At 35.3% G+C, this 24,722-nt stretch overlaps 1 protein-coding gene across 1 annotated transcript in view; it reads left to right on the forward strand.

Annotated features, from left to right (window-relative positions):
• The first annotated feature begins 1,526 nt into the window (after positions 1-1,526).
• Positions 1,527-24,722, forward strand: part of RNF180 (ring finger protein 180) — a 60,574-nt gene continuing 37,378 nt past the window's right edge. Inside the window, exons 1-2 of the mRNA XM_066338628.1 lie at positions 1,527-1,649; positions 7,444-8,388. Coding sequence (XP_066194725.1) covers positions 1,548-1,649; positions 7,444-8,388 — 1,047 coding nt within the window. The 5' untranslated portion in view covers positions 1,527-1,547. The remainder of the gene's footprint in view (positions 1,650-7,443; positions 8,389-24,722) is intronic.

Here is a 24,722-nt window from a genome sequence, read left to right on the forward strand (position 1 = left end):
AGCAGCATTGACATGTGTGGGTTAGTAAAAACTAACTTTAAGTTAAGTAAAAACTGAAGTTCTGGTTAAGCTGAAGCATTTGAATAATTCCATTCATGAACAAGATAGGTTACTAGTATAAGTTCTTAGCTTTGATGCATCTCTTGCATGATCTTTTGCTTGGCTGTCTTAAGATTTGTTAATGGAGCCTTAACAAAAATTCATTTTAATTGTGATATTGCAAGAAAATATTTAATGCTTTCCTTAATTTCACTTTTTAAGCTGAGAGTGGATCTGATTGCTAAAATCTGCATGTACATTTGAGCCCAGAGTCTGCTGTATGTACACACATTTCTGCTTGTCCTTGTCAAACTGTATTTCTGACCTTTACTTTTGTAGAAAAGTAAAAAATGCGAATTAATTAAGACCTCAGATGCAAATAAAGATAATTAGTAACCTCTCTGTTTTTTCATTGTCTTTGATTACATCAGAAAACAAGGCAGAAGAAGGACAGTAGAAATGGGGAAAATGTCTATGTTTCAACAAGGCAAACTGCTCTTCAAACAACCTGTAGTGAAGACCTCAAAGTTTCTTAAGTTAGTGAAAATTTAAAAAATTTAAATGTTAAAATAGTTGAAAAATCAGATGTTTGAACTCTGAATCTTTTGGCACTGATTTTTGGTTTTATACTACAGCATGCCTGTCATTGAGTGTTTTGCACTTTAGCACTCTGTGTAGGCCTAACTCCAGTACAGGGCTTGAGTTGCCATGTAGATGAAAAAGACTGTCTTAAATTTCTTTTATGTAACTAGCATAAGGTGGTAAAACCATAAGTACTTCAAAAGAATTGGAGGATTATTGGAGAAAACATGACAAAAAGGGAAGACTTTGGAACAAGGTAGAGAAGACCAGAGAGACAATGAGGACACAGCAGGACACAAAAAGAGAGAAATAGAGTGTTTGTCCTGTCCTTCTGGTTGACTTAATTTAGGTCCTGTTTTCCAAGGAGGTTAATACAGATCCATGAAAAATGGTTGCACCAATAGTGCTCATCCTTCCATACAAAATAATTTAAGGGAGCAAGCCTCCATGGACATACTGGGGAAAGAGTCTGTCATCTATAGTTTTATGTTGCCATTCACTATTGTTATTTCGCAGTATATGTGTGTATGTTAATTTATTGCTTAGGATAGCAATGACTTCTTCCTATGTAACTGAAGTTCTCCTATCTTTTGCCCAAATATTGGACACAATTTTTGTGTGGTTGATTAGTCAGTTTTGTTTAATGTTACTTTGGGTTTAGTTGTTTTGTTACTGTTGCTTTCTAGTTCTTTGTGCAACTTGGAAATAAAATCAGCTTTTTCATGTTACTATTTAAAACATCTAGATGGCATGCTATACAAGATCAGATAAAGTTGTAAATAAAGTATTAGTCTCCTCTACAGTGGTGAGAATATTTATGGACTTGAAGGTCTCTCAAGAGAAATGTGTTTCAACAGGTGACCAAATTGTCATTTTGTGGTCTTTACAGGTCAACATACAGAGCTGCAAAATCCCAAGTTGACATAATGAACAACCAAGAGGCTGGTGTTCTGCACTGCTGGAGATGTAGGAAATGTATAGCAAATTCTGGTTTTCTTGCAAAATGCAATGGGAAAAAAACATCCAAAGTAAGTATAGCTTCTTCTGAGGGAGTTTGTAAGTTCTTCTCGTGCCATTTATTTTAAATTAAGCAAAGTATTAGACTTAGGCTCACTTTGTAATTAATGTTTTGTGGAGGTAAGTAGTAGAGACAGTTCTGTAGAGAGTAGCGTAGGAAGTAATTTTGGTGAAGCCAAGTAGGCAGTGATCAACTTCATGTTCTACAACATGCAGGATAGGCTGATGTTCATGGACACTTGACTAATACCCTCCATAGAGCATTACCGTTTCTAATTTAAAAATGGGGGTTGATGGCTTTAAAGCAGTCTTTTTTTGTTTGTTTGTTTGTTTGTTTTAATATCTCTTAATGGACAAGTCTTTGTATATATTAAAAACTGATTCTAATTTCCATTGTGGTGGTTAACTCAGTGTAAAATATCCCTGCCTCAGAAAATTTGGCTCTTCATTTTTTCAAATATGGGCCATAGTCTGTCCACAAAAATAGTTCAGAAGATTAGTCTGTCCTGAGCAGGGTTATGCCCTGCTCAGTAATTTATATTGTCTTTATTAAAATAAACAGAAGGATAGTTACACAGAATAAAACCGTGACAGTATATTTCCTACTGTTTTATAATGGCAGCTACTAATCATAGAGAGCTAAGGTCTTCCCAAATGTGCCAAAAAGGATCTTGAATCAAAGTTAAAAAACAGATAGAAGGTGGTGATGTTTTTTATTAATGTGTTAGTAATGCAACAACATTCTTTTTCGCACTAGAAAGGGGTGCAGCCAATAGATGTAGAAACAAAGTTTCTTTCTAAGACCATGATAGCATTATCAATAAACCCCATTTTAATCACTCTGCTTACAGAGCCTGAAGTCCTGGAATAATTTTCACGCTTTATATTTGATGGTTCTTTTTTGCGTGGTTTGAAGTGATTTTTAGGGGGAAATGTGGGAATTCCAACTCCTTCCATGGAAAAAATGCAGTGAAAAGAAAGAGGTATCTTTGTCTGAGCTCCCCATGGTGGAACTTTCAGTTGTGAGTGGAGATCCAGCCATCATTGCACACATGACTGAAATTGCTTCTTTTCCAGTTATATAGATAGCAAATAAAAATCTGTGATTTGATGCTTTATTTAAAGAGGTTGGAAGGCAAAGACAATACTCTGATGTAAAGAGTAATGTTTTCAGCATATTTTCACAGATGAATTTTAGACCTTCGATAAAGATATAGTTGAATTATGAATAAAAAAATGTAGAACAAATTTTTAAAAAAATGCTGAAGTTACAAATACAGTATAAACACTAATACTTATATCCATCTTGAAGTGCAGGTGGTCTTCACAGATAGGAGAAAAAAACAGCATAGACAAAATAAATGGATCTATCTGTCTTCTGTCAATAGTTGGAGAATTTTTTAAAGCTTCTATCTTCTGTCTAAAGTCTCACTTTTAATTTTTAGCAGAATGAAATCTTTATTCCAATGACTTCAATAACATAAGCATCCATAACTTTCCATAATCATAAATTTTAACAACTGATTTTATGACTTTCTAAGTGTTTCCTTATAATTTTAGCCATCACTGTGACTCTAGTTAGGTAATTGCTTTTATTTTAGTATCATTAATGAAATGCTACATATTTTTAGGTTTTTGTCTCTTCAGTTGATCACGTTATTGCAGTAAAAATGGTAAAGTTGCTAAGATTACCTGGTTACTCTGTTAGTTTCTAAAAAGCATTAGAAAATTAGTTCTGGTTGTTGTATTTATGCATTGCTGATCACAGTCTTCACGTAAACTATAACTTAGATTTTTCTGTCTTTACTGAAAAATTGTGCCAGCTGACAGTAATTCTAAAATCAGTTTCCAGATATTCTTGGAGGGCCTGCAACTACATGCTTGCTGTTCTTTTAAACAAAACAAAACCACCTCCACACGCCTACATTTCCTCAGTGGAGTTTGCCCAATGTTCTTAGATTCAGAAATAGAGAATTACCAACAGTTTCCTACCTGATTTTTAGCTTAAAGTAGCACATTATATTTGAGGTTATCATTTGTTAATGTTTACTGATTTTGGGGAGCTGGCCTCTGGCTATATTCATATAAATTTTGAGTATAAACAGATACCACAACCTTCAGCTGCTGCTCAGAATTTTTTCAAGGTATGGCATTTGAGCTTAGAAGCCATTCTAAGTGGGTGAAATTGTCATTGAAAAGATAGGTGTTTTTTTTTTCTTGCATCTTTGTTATTCAACATGTAAAATATTTAAGGGGGAAAATTTTGAAGGACAGTTTTCTGACAAGGTCCACGTATGTTACAGAGAACTTGTAACTGAGACAATTCTTCCCAGGACTTTCTATCATTACTATTTACAGATGTTCTTTTCCTCTAAGTATTTAATTTTGTTTTGTGTTTAATATATGCAGAAGTGCTACAAGTGATAAATTCTGTTTCCTGCTCTTTAACAGAATAATGCATTTATGACTGTCCAGATAACTGTCATGGGCATTTCTCCGTGTTTGTCAATGCTTAATATTATATTTTTTACCTAGCCTTTGGGGTTTGTTTTATTTAGATCATGAGTACTAACACATAGGTTGACAGTGACAACAAGAAGCATGTTTCCCCGTAAAAGTGGACTGGAGATTTGTTAAGAGATAAGTTTTTAGAACATGATGTGTTTTATACTTACGTCTTTTATATTTAATGTGCTCTTATGTCATATGAATAGAAAGTAGATACCTTCCTGCAAATTTAAAGTTTTGATAACAAGCCAGTGTCACTGCTTTTCAGTTTTAACTGCATATTTGAAATTACAAAACATCTCATAAATTTCCTGTTGTACTAACTGCTTCCGTTGGTATTGTCTGTTTTAGATCTAGAAGTTAATGTTGTGGCATAGATACTAATAAGCAGAAGCAGTGCTTTCTGCTGCACAGATTTTCTTTCATGAGTCTTTATTTTTGATAAGTAAATGATATTTGCATTTCTTTCTCCCTACACTTCCATGTAAAATTTTACTGTATTTTAAGCAACTTCTGCCTTAAGCAAACCCATGCTGAAAACCATGCATAAAGAGAGAAAAATTGTTATGACTCTAGAACTAAGCACTCAAATATTTAAAAAACTTCATCTTCCTTCTTTGTATTCCTCTATGTGGGGTTTTTTGTTAAACATTAATTAAACTTTTTAAAATTAGTGATCTCTTCTACTTCAATGAACACGACAGAACAGTTATGTTCAGAAACAGTAATCTTGGAGGTGTGTTTGAAAATTACAGCTCATGACTCAATTTCCTCACTTTACAGTATCGTCTAATCACAAATCTTTAATAATGAGGCATTTTTACAGGATTTTTGCCTCTTCAATTATTTCAGTATAATTGTATTCAATATTGATAGTAATATTATTGTTTTTACCTTTAGCTCTTAAATTATTTTTTTCACCTTTAGCTTTTGCATTTGAAAACACAGAGGATCAGATTGGGGACCAAGGAAATACAAAACCAATAGACTGCTTGAAATATTTGGTTAAGGCTGCAGAGGAGCAATTCTCCTCTGCTGAAGAAGGCAGACAATGCAATTCTCTGTGTACACCTTTGGCACCTTTGACTGTTCATTGTGTCACTTGATATCCTTGGAACTCTTGCCTCATTCACTTTGTCTCCTCTGGGAGGATCCTGTGATTTTATGGATAAATGTGGGGGGGTATAAAACCAATCTTACTTATAGCCAGATCTTCCTGGGCTCTGAATAATTTTGTGATCATGTGTTGTTTTCTCCTGTATGACTCCTGAATCAAAGGCTAAATCATTTTACATAAGCACAAAGTCTATTTGCAGGCTGTAAAACCCACTGCTTCCCAGACAGTTCTTTTTTGCCATCTGTCCCTGTTCTTAGCCAATCTCCTTGGATTTCATGTATATATTAGCGTATAGATAATCTTCAATAATTACAAATATGTAGCTAGTGCTGCTAGTGACCTTTACTAACCTGGATTTTCTTTCACCCATCACTTAGCACTTGTTTTGGTTTCTTTTTGTAAACATTTCAGTTTTTTCATCTTTAGGTAGTCACTATATCTGTGTACCCTCAGCTCCCTTTCAGATCTTTCTGATTTTCCCCTTACCACCTCCTCCACTAGTAGGCTGTTGCTTCTTTTACTGAGTCAGTGCTTCCACACTCTGTTGCCAAACTCGTGCTAAATCAGTCCCAGGCTTCTTGATACCACACCTCATCTCCCAGTCTCTGTGCACATGGGACATAGATAGAGATGTCCTTTTTCCTCCACACTGCATTTTGCATGTCAATTTTTTCCAGGCTTCTAGCCTTCTTAATTTTCATTAATCACTCCACCTCTCCGTTTGAAGATTCAGGGTGCTATTCCATGCCAGAGAGACCCAGTAAAGTCACTAAAAAGTGTTTTTTCCCTTTATTTTAGTGTCTAGTCCCCGGCATGGACATGGACATAAACTGTGGGAGACTTAATAATAAATCTCAGAGCAAGGCATTTGGGAATGGCCTGTGTACATGTTGGTGACCCTTATAAATTGAGAGGGATTGTGCATGTTTACAGAATTCTCAAGAATTTGAAAGCCTTTGGTTATATGTAAAGTATTAGTTTTTCTCCAAGTTAAAAACCTTTCCAGATTTACATAGATTGTCATAGGTGCAATGAAAGGCACACCTGTGATATTTTGTGTAATTTAGAGATTTTAACCCATAAGATAAGTTTCTCAAGTAAATGTTTCCAGAACTTCTAGCATTGTGTGTGAAAAATAACCATTTTTTCACACAAGTTGCTGGTGTTTTTTTTCTAAGACTGCTAAATTGGTTTTTCTGACATTTTCTGTAGCTTTCAATAGGACAAGCATCAGTCATGGACATATCTTTCCAAATCACCTTGAAGGACATTTGCAACTGAAAACAATGCTTAAACTGTAGAAATGTTGGGCAGCTTCTGTATTCATTGTTCTTTAGACACTCAAGTGAGTGAAGTGTGACTGGAGTTGATAATGTTTTTTTCTCATCTGGACTTTGATCCTGCAAGCACATAACTTTAGTCCTCAACAGTGCTCCTGACAGATTATTGTAATTGCTGAAAATACTAATAGTTGTCTAAATATGTGGGAGGACTGATAGTTGTATTAGTATGTAGGTGTTTATAGACCTTTGATATGTATTTCCTTTTGAAAAAGTGCCTTCAGGGTTGAAAAGAAATTCATAGAATTATGAATAATGAAAATAACTGTCTCCTTATATGTAGAGTATTAAAGATTTGTCATGGTATCTGCACAGAGATTATGTTGTGATGCTACATATACCAAAATACAAATACCATTTTAAGCTTTTGTGGGGTAATCAAAGTGAAAAGCTATGTTATGTTCTTTTCTTGAGAAATCTCCTTCCACTTAGTATGCAAGAAATGTATCAGCACTCAGAACATTCAGCTAAGGAGCTGCGCTTGCCAATTCCAGATTAACGTGGGAAATTGATTTCACTGCTTTAAAGATCTAATGGTTTTTTAGTATTACAGCATTATTCTATCTGAAGACAAATTTTAAACATATTTCAAAGCTCCTACGTTTTACAATGTGTGTTTTAGTTTCCTTAGAATTACTTATCACTGTAGCAAGCAGAACTTTGACCAGAACGTTATTTATTGTGGATTTGCTTTCTGCTGTGAAGTGTCTTTTATTGTATTTGAAAAACAAGAAGAAAATCCTCTTAGCAAAGGAGAAAATAACTCCAGTCATTATTTCTTGCTCATTTATTTTCAGTTAACATATTGTGTGTTTTATTTTTTTCTCTTTTTGTCAATAGGCACAGGGGACAGTTGGGAAACTTCACTGTCCATTCTGTGGAGCCTGCTTAGGGGACTTTAACTTTGTTGGCAACAAAGAATGTTCCTGTGGACAGTTAGTAAATACATATTTCTGCAGAAATTGGACTGAGCATCAGCCACTTTTCTCTGTTAAATTGTCAAAATCATCAGAAAAGCATTTATTTCTTAAAATTCAGTCTGGTTTTAACAAGGATACCTGCCATGAAGTGGTAACTGCAACTTTAGACATCAAAAATCAAGGACTTTTCTACACAGCTGGAAGTAATAATGGTGCTGAAAGATTAACAGAAGCACTTTGTTTAGAAGTAAGAGCTCCCAGATATGAGATAAAAAGTAAAAAACTTCCCTTAAAGGCATTAAATCAAAAAAGAACTCTCCCTTCTTTTTATCCTGTAAAAGATGCAAGCACTGTAAAACCTTTTCACAGAAGATCACATAGCTTGGATTTAAGTATCAGAGAAAGACTTGTTTTGTCACCTGTGTTATATGAAACTTGCAGCATGGGAACACTTTACCATGGCCAAAATGAAAATCCACCTACTTACATACAAGGGAGCCTGCAATTAGAGTCCAATAGGAAAGGTTGTAGTTCTTTTCAGAATCTGTATAGCTCCAGTGCTGACATACTACAAAACCAATTTCAAGTTACTTCCATTACCACATTACTACACAGAGAAACAGAAAGTGAGTGTGATTTTGAAGTTACTGGACAATCTTCAGGCAGTGTCACTGCGGGTGGGTCACTACTTGTGATGAGTTCCTCACCTTCAAGGGCTGCAGAAGACGAGCAGTGCATCACACCTGGTGGTCCTGTGCATCCTATGAGTATTTCCTTCAACCAAAAGCTGAGTAAGAGAGAAAGAAACAAGTCAAAAAGCCTCAGGAGAAAACAAAGAAGGCAAGAGCAATGTCTACAAAAGCAAGTAGGTGTTTAAAATTAATACTTTCTTGGTAAAGTTTGACTTGCTTTTAGAAATCATTCCAACTTTTTTTTTTTTAATTGTCTTTAACTACTGTTTAATATGGAACTGTCTTGAGTCAAGTATCAGGCAAGCAAAGGTTTATGACCCCTTGCTACATGTAGGGGTTTTTTTAATTCCATCATATCAGGTTTTCTTTCTGTGCAAAATCAAAACATGATGAGTTTTCATTTGCCTTCGTATTATTTTGTGATGTAATAATAAAATTGAAGTGGGAAAAACACCATGGGATTAAATGAAAACTAATTATTTGAATCTTTTTTTAATCTTTTAAATGAAAAACCCTACCATGTCAGAATTTTCTAACTTTAAACTAATTACATTTTGAGTTAACTTTGCAGTTAAGAATATTTTAAATGTGTTTATTATTTGTTGTAAGACAAGCATCTTTCTATGAGTAAAGAGTTGATTACTGCTATTTAAAATATTAGTCTTTAGTAGGTAAATATTTTGTCTGCAAATCTAACACAAACTGTTACATATCCTGATCAATTGTACAGTAATGGTTTCCTTCTTTAAACCATCTAAAGCAGAACAGAATTAAAGGCCACAGACAGTCACAGCTTTTGGTGGAAAGCTGGGAAGAAAAGCAAGTCATAAAATGACTAACACAGTTTTGGTTTGCTCTCAAATTTAGTAGAATGACTAATGATAAATATGTCTTTGAAAGAAAATTTCTCATAATAAATTTCCTGCAACAAAAAGCTGTGTGGTAAGCAGGAGCAAACATACTAACGCATCAGAGAAGTAATATCTACTCAAGGAATTACTCCTGCTTTGGGTAGGTTTGTCATTGTGAATTCAAGATTTCAGAGGTACTTAGAGGGTGTCTCTCTCAATTATATGTGAGAACCAGCTTGAAAATGTAATGGGTCTGGGAAACATTATGAGTGTTTTCAGTATGGTATGCATATATTCTTTCTTCTTTGGGAAGGGTTTTGGTTTTACTTTAAGACTTAAAATGGTGTTGAGACCTTTTGAAAACTTGTTCTTTTAAAAAGCATCTCTAAAGCTGAGAGTCTGGATGTCTTAATATTGAGTACTTGTATTATAGTAAGTCTATAAGGATTCTTAGCTGCCTAGATTCCCTAAAATGGCTTAAAAAATTCCAGATCCCATTGCTTCGGTAACTGGAATGATGATGCACAAGCACAATGTATATGGGCATTTTCACCATCATGTCACTTACAGTCTCTCCAGACACTTTAATATTTAGGTGTTACTTTCAAGAATAAAACATTGTACAGATTTTCTGAATTTTTGATAGCTAAGAAAGAAAAATACTTTCAGACCTTTTTCTTGTTAAAACATGCTTATCCAATTCCTACATGATTTTAGTTACATTTGTTCAGATCCAATAATTGGAGAGATGCCTCAGACCAAATTAAGTTGCAAACGAGACCATATGCTAGAGGCAATAATATGGATTTAATTTAACAGTAAATGGGAGGTAGAGAGAGATAGAAAGAAATAGAAAAAGAAAGAGAAGAAGAGAAATTTAAAAAATGACAGATTAAGTAAAGAGGTATCACCACCTGTGGCTCCAGACATCACCCCTCTGGTCCTCTTCTGGTCCTTTCAGTAGCAGGGGTCCAAGATCACTCAAAACTTCTTCTCATTTGTATGTTTTAGCAAACAAAGGAATCAATCCTCATTGGGTACACACCATTCATATTCTCTTGGTTAAATTATTTGCTCACTTCCCATGCTCAGTCCTCCTCTTCTTTTGAGTCAGTGGGCCATGGCCTCCTCCTTCTGGATCCAGTCAGACCTGATTGTCAGCGCAGTTGCTGAGTTGGCTATCCTTGTGGATTCTTCATGTTCATTATCAGTGCTCCCTCAGCTTGTTTACCTCTTCCTAGTCTGAGATAATCAGACAATATTATCACCTTATTTTATCTCTAGTTCCTGTCATGTTATTAACTTAGTGTGCAAATTTCCAGAAATTCACAAAGGCATGTCCAACAGTGGTAGGGTGGGGGGCAGGGGATCAGGGTGGTCACCAAGCAGTTGCCTCTTGGTATGATTTGCCATAATGGGCAAAGTCCTTTGGTGATCTTAATGGTCTTTGAGGCAATTTGATCTTTAAGTCTATTACAATATTATATACAGAAAATTATATACAGTTTATAAATCTGTTCGTTCTCATCAGTAAACATACAGTTTACAAAACACAAAAATTTCATAATTAGTGTGCAAACTAAGTGATTGATTTCAAGTCATAGCTTCCAGAAGAAGATACTGTGGTTAGGATTGATTATTTTTTCCTTGGTGAGAGTTTGCAATCATGGCATGGAATATTTAAATGGGCCTCCTTCTTCTGTATCAAGCTGCACATGTGTCTAGTGCAGCTGTATTTCCCAGTGCTGAGGTATCTTCCCAGGAGGATGTCAATCTAGAAGGTTACATCCTCTGTACAGCCTGACATGTTGAAAATGGGAATGGCCCTCTGCCACATACTCGATTTCACATCTGCTTTCCTCTCATGTCAGTCTGGTATCCAGGGTTTTTTGCAAGTTTTACTTTTCATCATTTTTCTTCAGTATTTTAACAATCCTCCTTGTAAAAATGTGGATTTTGTCACTCCTGTACTTCCAATAGAAAGCTGGGAAAGAAGTACTTTGTAACCATGAATTCTAACATACCATATATGTTTAAGCAATCCATAAAATTTCATGAAGAAAAAATCATAAGTCTCTGGGTAGATGGAGTGAAAAGTTTTAATAAATGGCAGTGAGAAGTATATCATTTAAGTACTCTTTTAAGAATTACATCAGTGCAGCAGAACCCTGATGTGAGGTAAATATTTTCAAAGATGTCTCAAAGTACTGAGCATATCGCTTTTATCTTTAATTGAAGCTTTTCTGGAGAGCAGTCTGAGATAATAAACCTATTCAGTCTTTGGAATTTCTTTGTAAATACAAGGGCTGCTTTACCAAGTTTATTTTGTAATGAGATAACTATCTGTCAAAGGCTTTTTTCTATCCTGCAGAAAAGCAAAGTGCAGCCATAAACATTGTGTGGTGGCAAAATGCACTCTGTTATTAAATTGAAGTATATAAAACTTAAATCGTAAATAGGAGCAATTCTGTGAGCTTCTGGCCTGTGCTTCCCCCAGAGGCTTTCATTGGTGCAGCTTCTCAGGTGCAGGAGCAGGACCAAGACCAAACTAGCTAGCTAACAGCAGAGGGACCCAAGCTTCCTCTGTCTGTTCTGCAAAGGACAGCTCTTCATGCCTTTGTGTGTGTGTTCATGAGCGATTTTTAAGCTTCTGTTAGGGTATGATTATATTGTTAGCGTGTGTTAATTATGTAATTTTTAGGTATGATAATAGCTGCTTAAGAATAGGAATTGCCAATATTAGTAATGATTCTTGTTATGGTTGCTGTAGTTAAGCAAATTAAGTATTTCTTTTATAAATTCCATTTGGTGTGTATCTTATACATTTACATTGTTTGCTAATGTAGAAGCTTGTATTAGTTTTCTGGAAGATCTCAGAAAAAGATAATTTGTGATTTCTCCAGCTATCTTGCATTTTTCCTCACAATCATTTTACACAGAGAAAGGCTCTGTAGTTAGCTTCAAAACTGCAGTGTCCTCTTGGAAAGGATCCTGATTTGTAGGGGAAAATACTGGCAGTTTTGCTTCATTTCATAATGGCACTTCATTGGTTCTTTTGTATCTTTTTGAAAACGTCAGTGTTTTATCTGACCAAGATGGCTAGTGGCCAGTTTCCCAAAATTCGGATTGCTTTTCATGCTCCCAGTGATAATCTGAACTCCGGATGAGCAGGTAGGTGAGATGCAGCATTGGTTATCCATGCTGTCAGGTGCTCTTATTTTGCCCCACAGCCTTGAGTTTTCAAATTCATCCTGATACCTTCTAGCAACTCAAAGTCTTGTAGTGAAAGTGCTAGGCTTTCAAGGTTTAACTTGTGGGCAAAGTTAGCTTCATCTGTGCAAGTCTCTTTTTCATGAGCATACTGCTTTACAGTTCTTTTTCTTGCACAATCATATTATAATTGAAATTATAAATCCTTCTTGTGTCTAGTTATGCATCTACGTACTCGGATTTCATTCACTCTTTCTATGATGACACTCATGACAAGATTTATTCTCACATTGCTTATGGATCTCTCAGCTGGCTGATGGGGGGCTAAACACATTATTTAGTGTTGGCACCAAAGCAAAGCGGGATGAGAAGGAAATTAAATGCTATCACAGCTAGAGTAGGCAAGCCATACATACAAAGTTTCAGAAGACCTTTGTTAGGGAAATATGAGGACCTGGAGAAATCACTTAAAACAAGGAAAGCCAAAATACAGGGCAAAAGGGGAAGCTCTTATGTTTAGAGTCTTTCATTGAGTGTAAAATGAAGTTCATGTTGATGGTTTCTTTTTATTTACCCCAGGATCTATTTTGTGCCTCCACTCTCTCTTCAGAAAGCTGCAGCTTCATGCCACGCACAAAGTATCTTATGTGGTGTGTAAGATACACTTACTATCTTCTGTTTGTTATGCTTAAAATCAATTCTGTGCAGGGCCAGGTCTGCATTTCTTTAACAGATCTCTAGGGAGTTTCTCATAGCTCTTTTAGTCTGCAGTGCCAACGCCAGTATGATCCCATGCATGTACTCCTCTGTATCATGTCTTGGGTCTCCATTTTGCAAGACCTCTGCTATTGTTAGCAGCCCTGCATTTCTTTACACTTTACATCATTATATTAGTAATACAGTTATCTTTATATATGTAATAACTGCTATTAGTTGTTGTACCATAGAAAGATAAGGAAAGTAAAACAAATTAGCTGCAGACATCTGGTCAATTAGAGAAACTGCTGTCACAGCTAAACAAAATAAAGCCAAGTAGCAGGCAAGGCAAGTGGAGTCAGCCAAAGCAAACGTGGTTAGCCCCTGGTGCCTTTCAAGTTCAGTGCTGAGGTAGTGGCTGTTCCTACAGCAGCAATGCAGCATTACAGGCCCACATGGGTACATGAAGCACTGTCGTTTTCAACTTCCTGACAAAAGGAGGGGAGAAATTTCAGGCATGGGTTGCTGTTGAGCAAAGTTTCTCTTTGCTTTTGCTCTGGTTGTAACTATTGGTGCTGCATGGTGACCTTTGTTATTAGGACATTCATTCTATCACTGATCATAATTAAGAAGAAGATTAAGAAGAAGGCATTAAGAATGATGGATTCATGCCCAAATGCATGATGTACCTTTGTAAAACTGCAGTTGTGACTTCTGTGGAAGTTGTATCTGAGCAAAATAGCAGGTAAAAGCTACTGTTTTCTGAGGTGCACTTGAATCTCCTGTTGCAAGCATTTAAATGTCAACATTTTAGAGTTTTAATTACTTTTAGCTGCAGCCTTTTTATGCCATTATTTGGGATTACAGCTTCTGACCTGACCTCTTCTACTGTTTGACGTGTCTTCTACACAATTTAGTGTTAATAGTAACAAGTAGAAGAGATAATTTTGCAAATTTGGAAGAAGAAGCTTTGCTTGCATTTTGTTATGAGTTGTGTTGTAAACAACTTAGCAGTTGTATTGGAAAGGAGGGTAAATTGCTCAGGATACTATTGGATAAAAATAGTATATCAGGATTGTGTGAGTGTATCTGCATGTACTTTAACATATTTTATGATCATCTGGATTATTTAGACTAGAATATAGTGTAGCTGAATTGTTATAGTAGCTCTCATGAAGGCCAAGATAGCTGGTTGTGCTGTGAATTTATTCCTTCATTTAAATGAAATGTATTATTAAGCTGATATAAAATGCTTTTAGGATGTATAGATATTATGGAATGATCTCAGCAGAGTGGAATTCCATGTGTTGTTACGCATTATGTGCCCATCTTGCAAAAGAGGGAGGGGATCCTCTGCTACCTGCTGTACCAGGCCAGCATTGGTGGTTAGTATGCTAAGAAGAGGCAGTAAGTGTTCACTGACATATTTGTACTTTTCTTGTATGCTTGGTAAGGTGTAGTTTTTCTGAAGAGGGGCATAGAAAGGTTCCAAATACAGATACCTCTGCCTTTAGTAGCAGTGTACTCGTAGTGCTACAGCCCTAAGGACCAATAGCTGGGGTAATATCTCATGCCAAAAATAAGATCCTCATCCATCCTCACTGTATCCTGCTGAATAAAAACAACAAATGAAAGAAACAGCCCATTGAAATTAATTACATTTTTATTGCTGACTGTCTGAAAAAAAGATAATAAAAAAGTATGTTTTTTCAGTAGATAACCACAGAATCTTTGCTGTTCCAAGGCTATATTGATTGCTATTCCAAGAAAACACTAATGATCAGCCTAGAACTATAGAAGTACCATATATTTTTTCCTTTTATAAATTGTAAGGTTTAGAAACTATTATTTTAGTTTCCCTAGAAGCTCCCAGACAGCTTAGGTCATACGAATTTATGAAATATTCTCTCAGCTGAGAAAGACAGTGACCTGTTCACAGAGGTAGGTTGCAGTATTGTGCAGTTAGGTGATCCCATAATATCAGTGGGGATTCTTATTACATAGATAGAGTGAAGAGCACACTAAATTGCAGTTACATAAGATGCTTTGTGGCAGATAAAAATCAAAGTTCAACAATGGCAGGAACAATAATACAGGAGTGCTTTCATATTATGAGTTTTACAGTGTGTAACCAGAAGAACAACGTCAAATACACAGTAAGGGGAGAATTTAAGATAGAATTTTACAAAAAAAAAACCCTGAATTTTATGCTCCTAGTCCTTCCTTTCTACAAGTTGTTACTGACTCATTCTCAGTGACTAAGAGTTTGAGTAGGTTTTGTATTTCTGATTAGTTTTCAGGGTATTAAACTCTCTGAATACATATAACTGAGGTAAATTAAATGTAGCTTGTGTGGAGATTTGAGTGCAGGACTTTGTCCTTCAATCTATTATTATTATTATTATTTAGGAAAAAAAATTCCCAATGTCTTTGTGAATTAAAGCTCTCTACTATTTCACAGAATCAGAATTAAAGGATGGTTTGGATCAGACAGAATCTTAAAAATTATCTCATTTTCACCCCTCTCCCTCTGTGTCTTTCTTCCAGTAGACCACGTTGCTCCAATCACATCCAACATGGCCTTGAACACTTCCAGGCCAAGACACCACAGCTATTTCTTCATGCTTTGTAGCAGTCAACGTGTCTATCAATGTTTTTCATCCAAAACATCCCATTAACTTTAATGGGATTCAAATACAAAGCATTTTTCTTTCATCATATCCACTTCTGGGAGAAAATAATGCTATCTGAAAATAATGTTTTTCTTTACATTTCTTTCATTATGCATGAGCAAAAGCCAATGTACATAAAAAAAAGACGTCACCCTAACAGAACAGACCAGATTTCATAGCAATTGTTTCTGCAGTTGATAAGCAATCAGTCATTCTAGTAGGAAATGGTAAAATTAAAGTAACAAGTTAGTGAAAGAAATTTTTATATCTAGTGCTGCAAAATACTGAAGAGATCTTGTATAGTAACAGCATTTCAGAATTAAGGAAATAATTCAGAAGTAAGGAAAGTCTTTCAGGCATAAGAATGTCTTTAACATCAAGAAACAAGTTTATACCAAAAAGTAAGATAAACCAGAACTTTCTTATGCCATCATGTAACACCCTTATGTCTGTAAAGCTATGATAATGTCTTTTTTAAAGCTAGCTGTTGCCAAGATTTTATTTGAAACACTGCTTTTTCTGGTATCACGTGATACTCTAATGCTTTGTATCAACACCTAAATTATAATGATTTGCGATTCTGTAATGTTTTATGTCAACACCTAAATTATAATAATTACACATCAGAAGGGAATTATTTCCTTTATAGACGATTTAGCTAAACATGCTTCCCATTTAATACAATTTAGAGTTATGGGGGATGGAATGTGAGGGGCTTTATTTCTCTTTTAATTTGTGTTCAGAAGTATATCTGTTTTATTTGAAAATGCTAGACATTTGTCAGTTCCCCTTATTAGTAATTTGTAATCAGGTTTCTATTTAAAGTTATTTCAACTTTCTTTTGAGCATTAGGAGATAGGATGTATTGTTTCTAAAGACTAGCAATTAGAGTATGAGCAAGAAAACATTTGGACATATTGAAAATGAAGAAATTAAATGTCCTGATTCATTAATGATCTTACCTTTTTGAAAATGCTACCAGTTTGAAGAAACTTATTCATTAGAAGAGGCTTTCTCCCTGTAGTCTTTATTAAAAAAATCTAAAACTGACAAAAGGTCAATTAAATCTTAATATTTGTAGGTCAAAAAGTTGAAGAGATGTTATTTTCAAATTTTGTATATCTCATTTTCTTCTGTCTATGGTGTGAGGAGAGATTGCACTACTTAGACTAATCAATCTTGTATGATCAGTAGAAATATGTACAGTCAAATAAATATTTGACATTATGAATGCTCAACTAAATAAATAAATTGATGCTTCTTCCAGAAGTAATGGCATTATTTCTTTCATTTGTGCTTTGTTCAATCGGTTTTAAAAGCTATTTTGAGTTTTGCTTTGGATTTAGACTTTTTGCTAAAGTGCACTGCTAATACAGATTATGAAGCAAATTGGAAACAATTAGCTAGCAGCTTGGGAACTAAAATGGGATTTTACCTAAGGGAAGCTGAGAGGAAGCAACTGGTGAAGAAAGATGGTTCTCACTTTCTTCCATAAATGCAAAAATTTGAATTCATATTTTGGTAAAAGATGTATACAAAATGGAGAAATGTCTAATGAAAAAAAACCCTACTAAACAAAAACAAACTCACACACACCAAAAATTTGTAAGAAACAAGAATTACAGGGACTTTTTAAAAAGTAAAATTAGAAAAGTAAAATTAGATGTAATCTATAATACCTCAGTTTCCATTTTCAAATTAAAATTAGTATGCCTCAGGAAGAGGAGAGCTAGAATTTTAGTGTAACTCTGAAATGTTCTTTACTAGAAAAAAAAACCTCCATCTGTCTGCTTATCCCACTGGTTTTCATGTCATACTGGTTTTCAAGCCAAGCAATTTACAGATTAGGAAAATAAGTAATGTAAACGATTTAATTAATAAAACCCAGAGCTAATAACATTCATTGAAACATAAAAAAGGTCAGACATGGTGAAGGAATTAAAATACATTAAATAGTGAAAGAAACCAGGCAATGTGCTACAATGAGTGGGCTCCCTGTATTAGACTCCAGATGACTCTGGAGCATTCTGTCTGTATTCCAATCGGCTGTAGCAAAATGTTTGTTAAAAAGACAACAAACAAACATGTATGAATAGCATGAAATGTAACACTTGTGATTCTTGGAAGAAGGTAAGAACTGCATGCCAATCATTCTCCTGGAAAAAGCTAAAAACTGTGGGCTGAGCATTTGTACAGAAAAAAATTTACAGTCTTCTTTCTGTGTGTTTCCTTGATGTTTTCTGCCTTATTTTTTCATTCCAGCTACAATTTATGATTTGGCAAGTTTTATTCAGATAATTGATACCATTTAGGAAATTAGGTATACATAGGAGACTCCTAAATGCTCTATGTGAAATGCTGTTCAGGATCTTTGTAATAGGGAAAGAAACAAGTCACAAGGCAAAAAATCTGTAGAAGCCAAGCCCTGCTGCAGCAGACCAGTCAGCACTGACACGTCCAGAAGCAGTGTGTCCTCCTGCATAGGACTTGCTGTTCTTCAGTCATATTAATTTGCTTTTATTCCTCTACTCTGATGCATGTAAAATACGCGGTTTAGAAAACTGCTTGTTTATTTACAATATTGGAAAATAAGATTCTAGAATAGCAAAGAGAAAAAGGCAGCATCCCATCGGGGCAATTGCATATGATTTTTGTAATTTGAATTTTCCAGAAAAACCCATGAAATGGGTTTGGTGCTCCATCTCACTTTCTACAGGACAGACAAGGTTGTAAAAAAAAGAAAGTGAAGAGATTGTTTAAAGAGTAGACATGGACAGACCTGGTAGTTCCTCTTGGCTGCATAATGACACAGCTTGTACTGTTAAGTAGTGCTTCTTTTGAGGTAGGTCTAAAATCCAGACTGAATTGAGTATAGTAATTATGTTACAGTAAAGAGGAATACTGCTTGTGTTGTATTAGAAAATTGAAATTTGGATTTGTGCATTAGAAAAACTGCTAAACAGAAAGAATTCTGTTTCATCAGTCAATTTCATCAGGGAACCATTAAAGTGAAAGGCAGAACACCATTTTTGAAGTTGTTGTGACAATATGCTGCTGTTTCTGTCTGCAGCACAGCACAGCAGACTGATCTGGTTTCTAAAAGTAAGCTGTTTCAGGAGGATATAAATAATGTATTAGAATTACTACTAGATTAATCTTTCTGGATTGAAATCTGTTAATCTATGGAATCTATATTTAGAGTGGTTAACCATTGTGGGGATGTTTGTCTTTTGGATTCCTTATGTTCTAAAAGTTACCCAGTTTCCTTGACCTTAAGTATAAATGTAACATTGACTAGTGTGTGGAAACTGTTGTGATAAAAATGTGTGAGTACTGAATTTTTTGGGATAAATGTGGAAAAGTACAGTATATGACCCAACACAGTGGGGACAGAATGTTTTGAGGATCTCCTTGGCTTAACTTGAGCCACTATTAGTACAATATAATCTTACTTTATAATGGAAAGATACAGTAGAATGTAGTTGCTCAGCCAGAGTGCTAAGATGGGCTCCCAGTTGTTCTCTGTTTTTTCTCTAGATTGAACTTATGTAAAACCTGTTAGGGGCAGCAGCAGTGAACATTTTATTGTCTCTAGCAGAACATTATATGATTCTCTGTCTCTCTTTATCTATACTGCTGTTTCATCAGTTACAGTTACAAAAATACATTCTTCTTGCTTGTTCTCTTGCTTCTATGAGAGATTTCATTTGGCATTTTGAATCTCAGTACATCAAATGATCTGATTAGATGAAATTCACAGTATCTGTTTAGCATCCTAAGTTTCTCTACCTAATATTCTACCTATGTTCTTGGCAGCAGTTTGCCTTTTTTGCCATTCCATGTGCTGTACATGATACCATATCAAAAGACTTTGGTCCACTGCAGCTGCTTTTTTTGAATTCTCATGTGTTTTCTCAGCATCTTATCTTCAATTTCTTATTTGAACTTCAAAGTAAGTTGGAGTGGTTTTCCACTTGTCTTCCATCAATCTTTTTTCATTTTTCAAATATGGTTGTGCATGTGCTGTGGGAAGAGACTTGGTGTACTTTTGTATGCAGTGTGCCTTTTATCATCATTTATTGTATGCAGCATTCAATTGTTCAATTAATACTTCAGGAAAAACAGGAAAAAAATGGAATTTTGTGCATAGTGGAAGAAAGCAATTATTTTACCTCAAAATGGATATCATAAAATTTTTTGTCAGTATTTTCCAGCCCTACACATGATGTGTGGAATGTGAGGTGTTACATTTTAGTGTCATAGGTATGGAAACTCTGCAGCAAAACCCCCCAGCTGGTGAACCATGGCCCAAACACAGCTGACATAACTGTCTGTGTTCCTTTGTGTCCAATTCTAGTTTGTAAGCAGTCCTTTATGTGTGGAGAGGAAAGAGATGTGGCACAGACAGAGCTGATTGTAAGTTCATTGACAAACTGTGCCTCTAGAATCCAAGAGTGAGAGCACTTAGCCTAAAAAATTAATTCAGGGTTTTTTTCCTTTAGCTGTCTCTTGTCATGCTCCTGCTATGATGCACAGGACTGCAACTGAAGGTGGAAGAACAACAAAAGGTAGTGGAGCTTGAGTGCAAATACATGTACCTTTCCTGCTTCTACTGTGCTTTGTTGTGAAGCTAGACTATTAAAAAAAAAAAAGGGAATGGGGTGAAACACACCAAGGTCACTGGAGGCCATGACTACTTAAGTAGTAGTCGTTTACTAAGTAGAAAACAGTGGTGCCCATCAACTTGCACTTATATTTGGATGTTGAAGTAAATAGACCAGGAACCTGTGAGTATATGTGGAACACACAGGATGGAGTGTCTTTTATTCATATAGGTCTATCTTTTTACTTTTAAGAAAGAATTTAAGACATATTAGTAAAAAACAAAGTGCAGCCATTCCATAGTTTACACAAGAACGTCACTTGTTTTTTCATCTGATCTAAGGAATTTTTCTAAGGACACCACTCCCCTTATTTAGTGTAGAATGTTTATGTTTCTAAAATTCAAGTGGTTAGTGTCAAATTTAGTCAGAAACAAAACACTGCTTTGTTTAAATTTTGTTTCGCTAAAAATTTCAGCTGAAGTACAAACTTCTTATCAAGTTTTTTCAACTTCTATGCCAGTGGCTCACCTTACCTGATTTAGAGCCTTCTGGTGCAAGACGCATCTTCCATGACACATTCTTATGGAAGCTCACTAGGAGTTCAAGGTCTCTGCTATTTCACAGAATATCCCTTTTGACAATTTACTAACCAAGGTAGATTTTTGGCACAAGAATTAACAAAAGGTAAGATATTGTATTATTCTGCATCATTTTCCTTTCTATGAGGTTCCTACTAGTGAATTTTAGACTGTCTGAACAACACCAGCCTATCAGAATGGTGGATGGGGACAGGGTGTTTGTGACTGAACCAGAACTTTCCAGGAATTACACTTTTGTCAAGCATGAGCATCAATGAAAGGTATATGACTCACCGTCTTTCTGATACACTACTGCAGTTTAGTTTTATAAATTATATTCTGGGAAATTTCCACAGTTCTTTGTTTGAAATACCAACACAATCAGAACCACATGGTAGTGCCAAAATATACCAGTATCTGATTACTTTTTTCGTTTAAATGATAGTGTGAGTAGGCAGTATAGGTGGTGGTTTTCATGTGAAAGTGGATGAAAAGAAACCTCCATACAATTCTGGCCAGAACTGTCTGCTTCTCTTGTATCATCTGACCCATGTTGCCCTGATTCAGAGACGAAAAAAATCTAAAACTAAATACTTCTCTATAACTTTTTCTACTGCATCAGATCATGGTGGGCTTACTACTTTGCTGTAGCCAGAATAAGAATATAGTTGGAACCGTGTGATTGGAGGTAAACAAATGTTAGCTGGTAGATCAGCCAAGCTAGAACATGAAAATATGGCTTATACTTTTGATTTTTTTGATACTAATTTGTTCCATGGTCTAACAGTCTTGATAGGAAATGTTCTTGTGTTAAAGTCTTGGTTGTTTGGAGTCACACTATTTCCTATCAGCAAATCATCTTCACTTGATGGATGTTTCCTAAGATGGCTATAAAAATGTAATTATTCTCCGTGGAAGTGTATGAGACATTTTCCAAAACTGATTTGCTGTGAACAGAATTTAGTTGAGGGCTAGAGTATAATCATTGTGTATTGAAACCCTGACTTTATAGTGTGAATATGAAACTGATCCAGCTTCTATCTCTCTACATTTTGAAGATGGACTTCTGTATCTGCTTTTGAGCTTTCCTAGCCTCACATATTTAATGTATTTAACAATCTATGCTTAAATCATATAGCATATACAGTGATACATTACTTTGCTGTATGGTCAGGAAGTTTGTGTTTTGCCTCTATATCATTTTTATTCTGCTATAGAAATCTTTAAATACCCAGGAGGTGGAGAGGAGGGACGGGGGAAGGGCTGGGGTAGGGAGAACTAGTATTGTGGAAAAATGTGTTGATTCTTATTTCATTAGGATCAGTTTAAGCACCTGCACAGTACCATTTATGGAGGGAATTTACAAAAGATATAATACAAGTATTTATTTTTTCAGTTCTGAAATGACATATCTGAACCCCCAGTTCCAGCTATCTGTTCCTTCTGTACTTTTCTATATTACTGTACTTCATTAGTCTTGTAATGAAAAGTATTTAACAGTGATCATTTAGAGAGCACTTCTTAGGCACTAGGAACAGCCTGCTCATCTAGTCATGCAATTGCCCTCTTTCCACAGGGCACTGAGAATTTTTTGGGGTTAAAAAATGGGTATGGTGACACAGCAAAAATACAATGCAAACTGTGTATCTAGTAAATACAGTGTTTCCTGAGACACTAAAATATTTGCGGGGGGATACATTTTAATTTACACTCAATAATGCAAGAACAATGAAAAGGAGCATGCTATCACCAGTTTGTGGCTGGGTGACCTGCATCATGATAATGTTAGATAACAAAAGTCTTAATCCTAAGACTGAACTTAGTTCTCAGTTTATTCTAGGAAAGACAGTTCTTTACTCTCATTTTTGTCCCCTTGCTTTGTACTAAATTTGGTTTCAGTGGACATGACTGTACATCATAAGCATATTAACTACAGAATTAACTACTCTTTACAAACATTTTTAAAACTGAACTGAAATTACAGAACTGACTATATTTTTAACATTTGATAGCAGAAAAATGGCCCAGTTATTTTTCAGAGAACTTAAAGGCGTTAGGAGTCAGTGGCAGTTTAATTTTATCTCTAGAAAATTTTTAGTGTCATGTCAGAATTTCAGAAAATTAAAAATATTCTCTGAAAAAGATAATCTGTTCTGCAAATCATAGAATGAGAATGGTTTGGTTTAGAAAAGACCTTAAAAGCCATGTATTTCCAAACCCACTGCCATTGGCAGGGAACCTTCCATTAGACCATGTTACTTGGAGTCCCATCCAGCCTGGCCTTGAACACTTCCAGATTTTCAGGGCAACCTAACTTCCTAGCCTAACTTCCAAGCCTAACTTCCCCCAGAGTAAACAATATCTGATCTAAATCAACCCTCCTTTGTTTTAAAGCCATTCCTCCTCGTTCTGTCACATTATGCTCATGTAAAAAGTCCCTCCTCGTCCTTCATGTAGGTCCTTTTCAGGTGCTGGAAGGCGCTATAAGGTCTCCCTGGAGCCTTCTCTTCTTCAGGCTGAACAACTCCAGCCATCTGAGATTCTCCTCAAAGGAGAGGTGCTCCAGCTGTCTGATCATCTTAGAATTTCTGCTCTGAAGACCAGTAGTTAGACAGTTCAGTGAGATTACAGCTGGAGAAAAAGTTTTTAGATACTGGTGTGAGAACAATGGCATGCTATAGTGAGATTGGAAGATCAGGGGGTGCTAATTCAAATTTAAGTTTGAACTGGTGCAAAACTAAGCATGTCACATTTTCCAGGCAGCATTTTCTTTGAGAGTATTGAGTACAGTCTAGGTACTTCATCAGAGCACTAGGAATCCCAGAGTATTTCAAGGGGCAAAAATTATGAAAAACCCAAACACTGATCAAATTATCATCTTAGCCATATCATATTCCAAGAATTTTCTTTTGTGTGTATGTATGTATGTAAGTATATGCCTGGTGCAAATCACAAATCATCTCCAATTTGAAAGATTGTAATTTTGTGTAGTAGTTTTCTCAGATGCAGTAAAGATGCTGCATTGATTGTGGTAGTGTGGAGCAGTCTGAATTATTAATTTAGTTTAATTTTAGAAGTAAAATATATTTTAATTGATTATGCTGTAAATTATGATATATGCTTTCACAGGGCTATTGTCTGTATTTGAAAGTTTTAAATGAATATCTGATTTTGATATTCATAAATCAGTGTGCTCAAACCCAGTATAATCTAAAACTAAAAATACGTATTATCAGAAGTGCTTAAGAGACTCTGATTCACGTAATAGATTTTAATTTCAAGAGATTCATTTATTGTTGGGTTACTGTTGCACTTTGGAAGAAGTAATTTTATTTAAAGCTTTAATTGGCAAATAACCTTTGCATAGTGGGTACGATAAATTCAAACTTAACTCTCTAGAAGCATAGACAGTAGCTGTCTATAGACATGATTTCTGATGGTAACATACATTTGTTTTGCTATACTGAAAACTAAAGTTAAAACAGCTATACTCAAACGTGGGAGAGCCTGTATTCTCTGAGGATTTTTCCTGGATTCTGTTGTAAAAATTGTTGCAATTTTTAACTGAAATGACTCATAGTTCTTCTGAGAGTCTTGTTAACCTCTGAATTCTTAAAAGAATTGCAGCTCTGGCACAAGGAACTATATCAGATAGCCATATAACAATTCTCATGATGTGTACAGGTAGACATTTTATGAAATAATATTTGAGGCTATTTTTCCATTATAAAGTAACTTTTTCCATTATTAAATATTTTTTCCATTATAAAATAATTTCATTTTATACAAGTGGAGAGCTAAATGATGGTATCTGTTCTATGAACAGGTGTAAAGAGAAAAATGAGACACCAGCATCTGTTTGATAGTATACACCTTTTAAACTTCTTCAAGATTGT

The sequence above is a fragment of the Sylvia atricapilla genome, chromosome Z, assembly GCF_009819655.1.
Source record: "Sylvia atricapilla isolate bSylAtr1 chromosome Z, bSylAtr1.pri, whole genome shotgun sequence".
Classification (NCBI taxonomy): Eukaryota; Metazoa; Chordata; class Aves; order Passeriformes; family Sylviidae; genus Sylvia; species Sylvia atricapilla.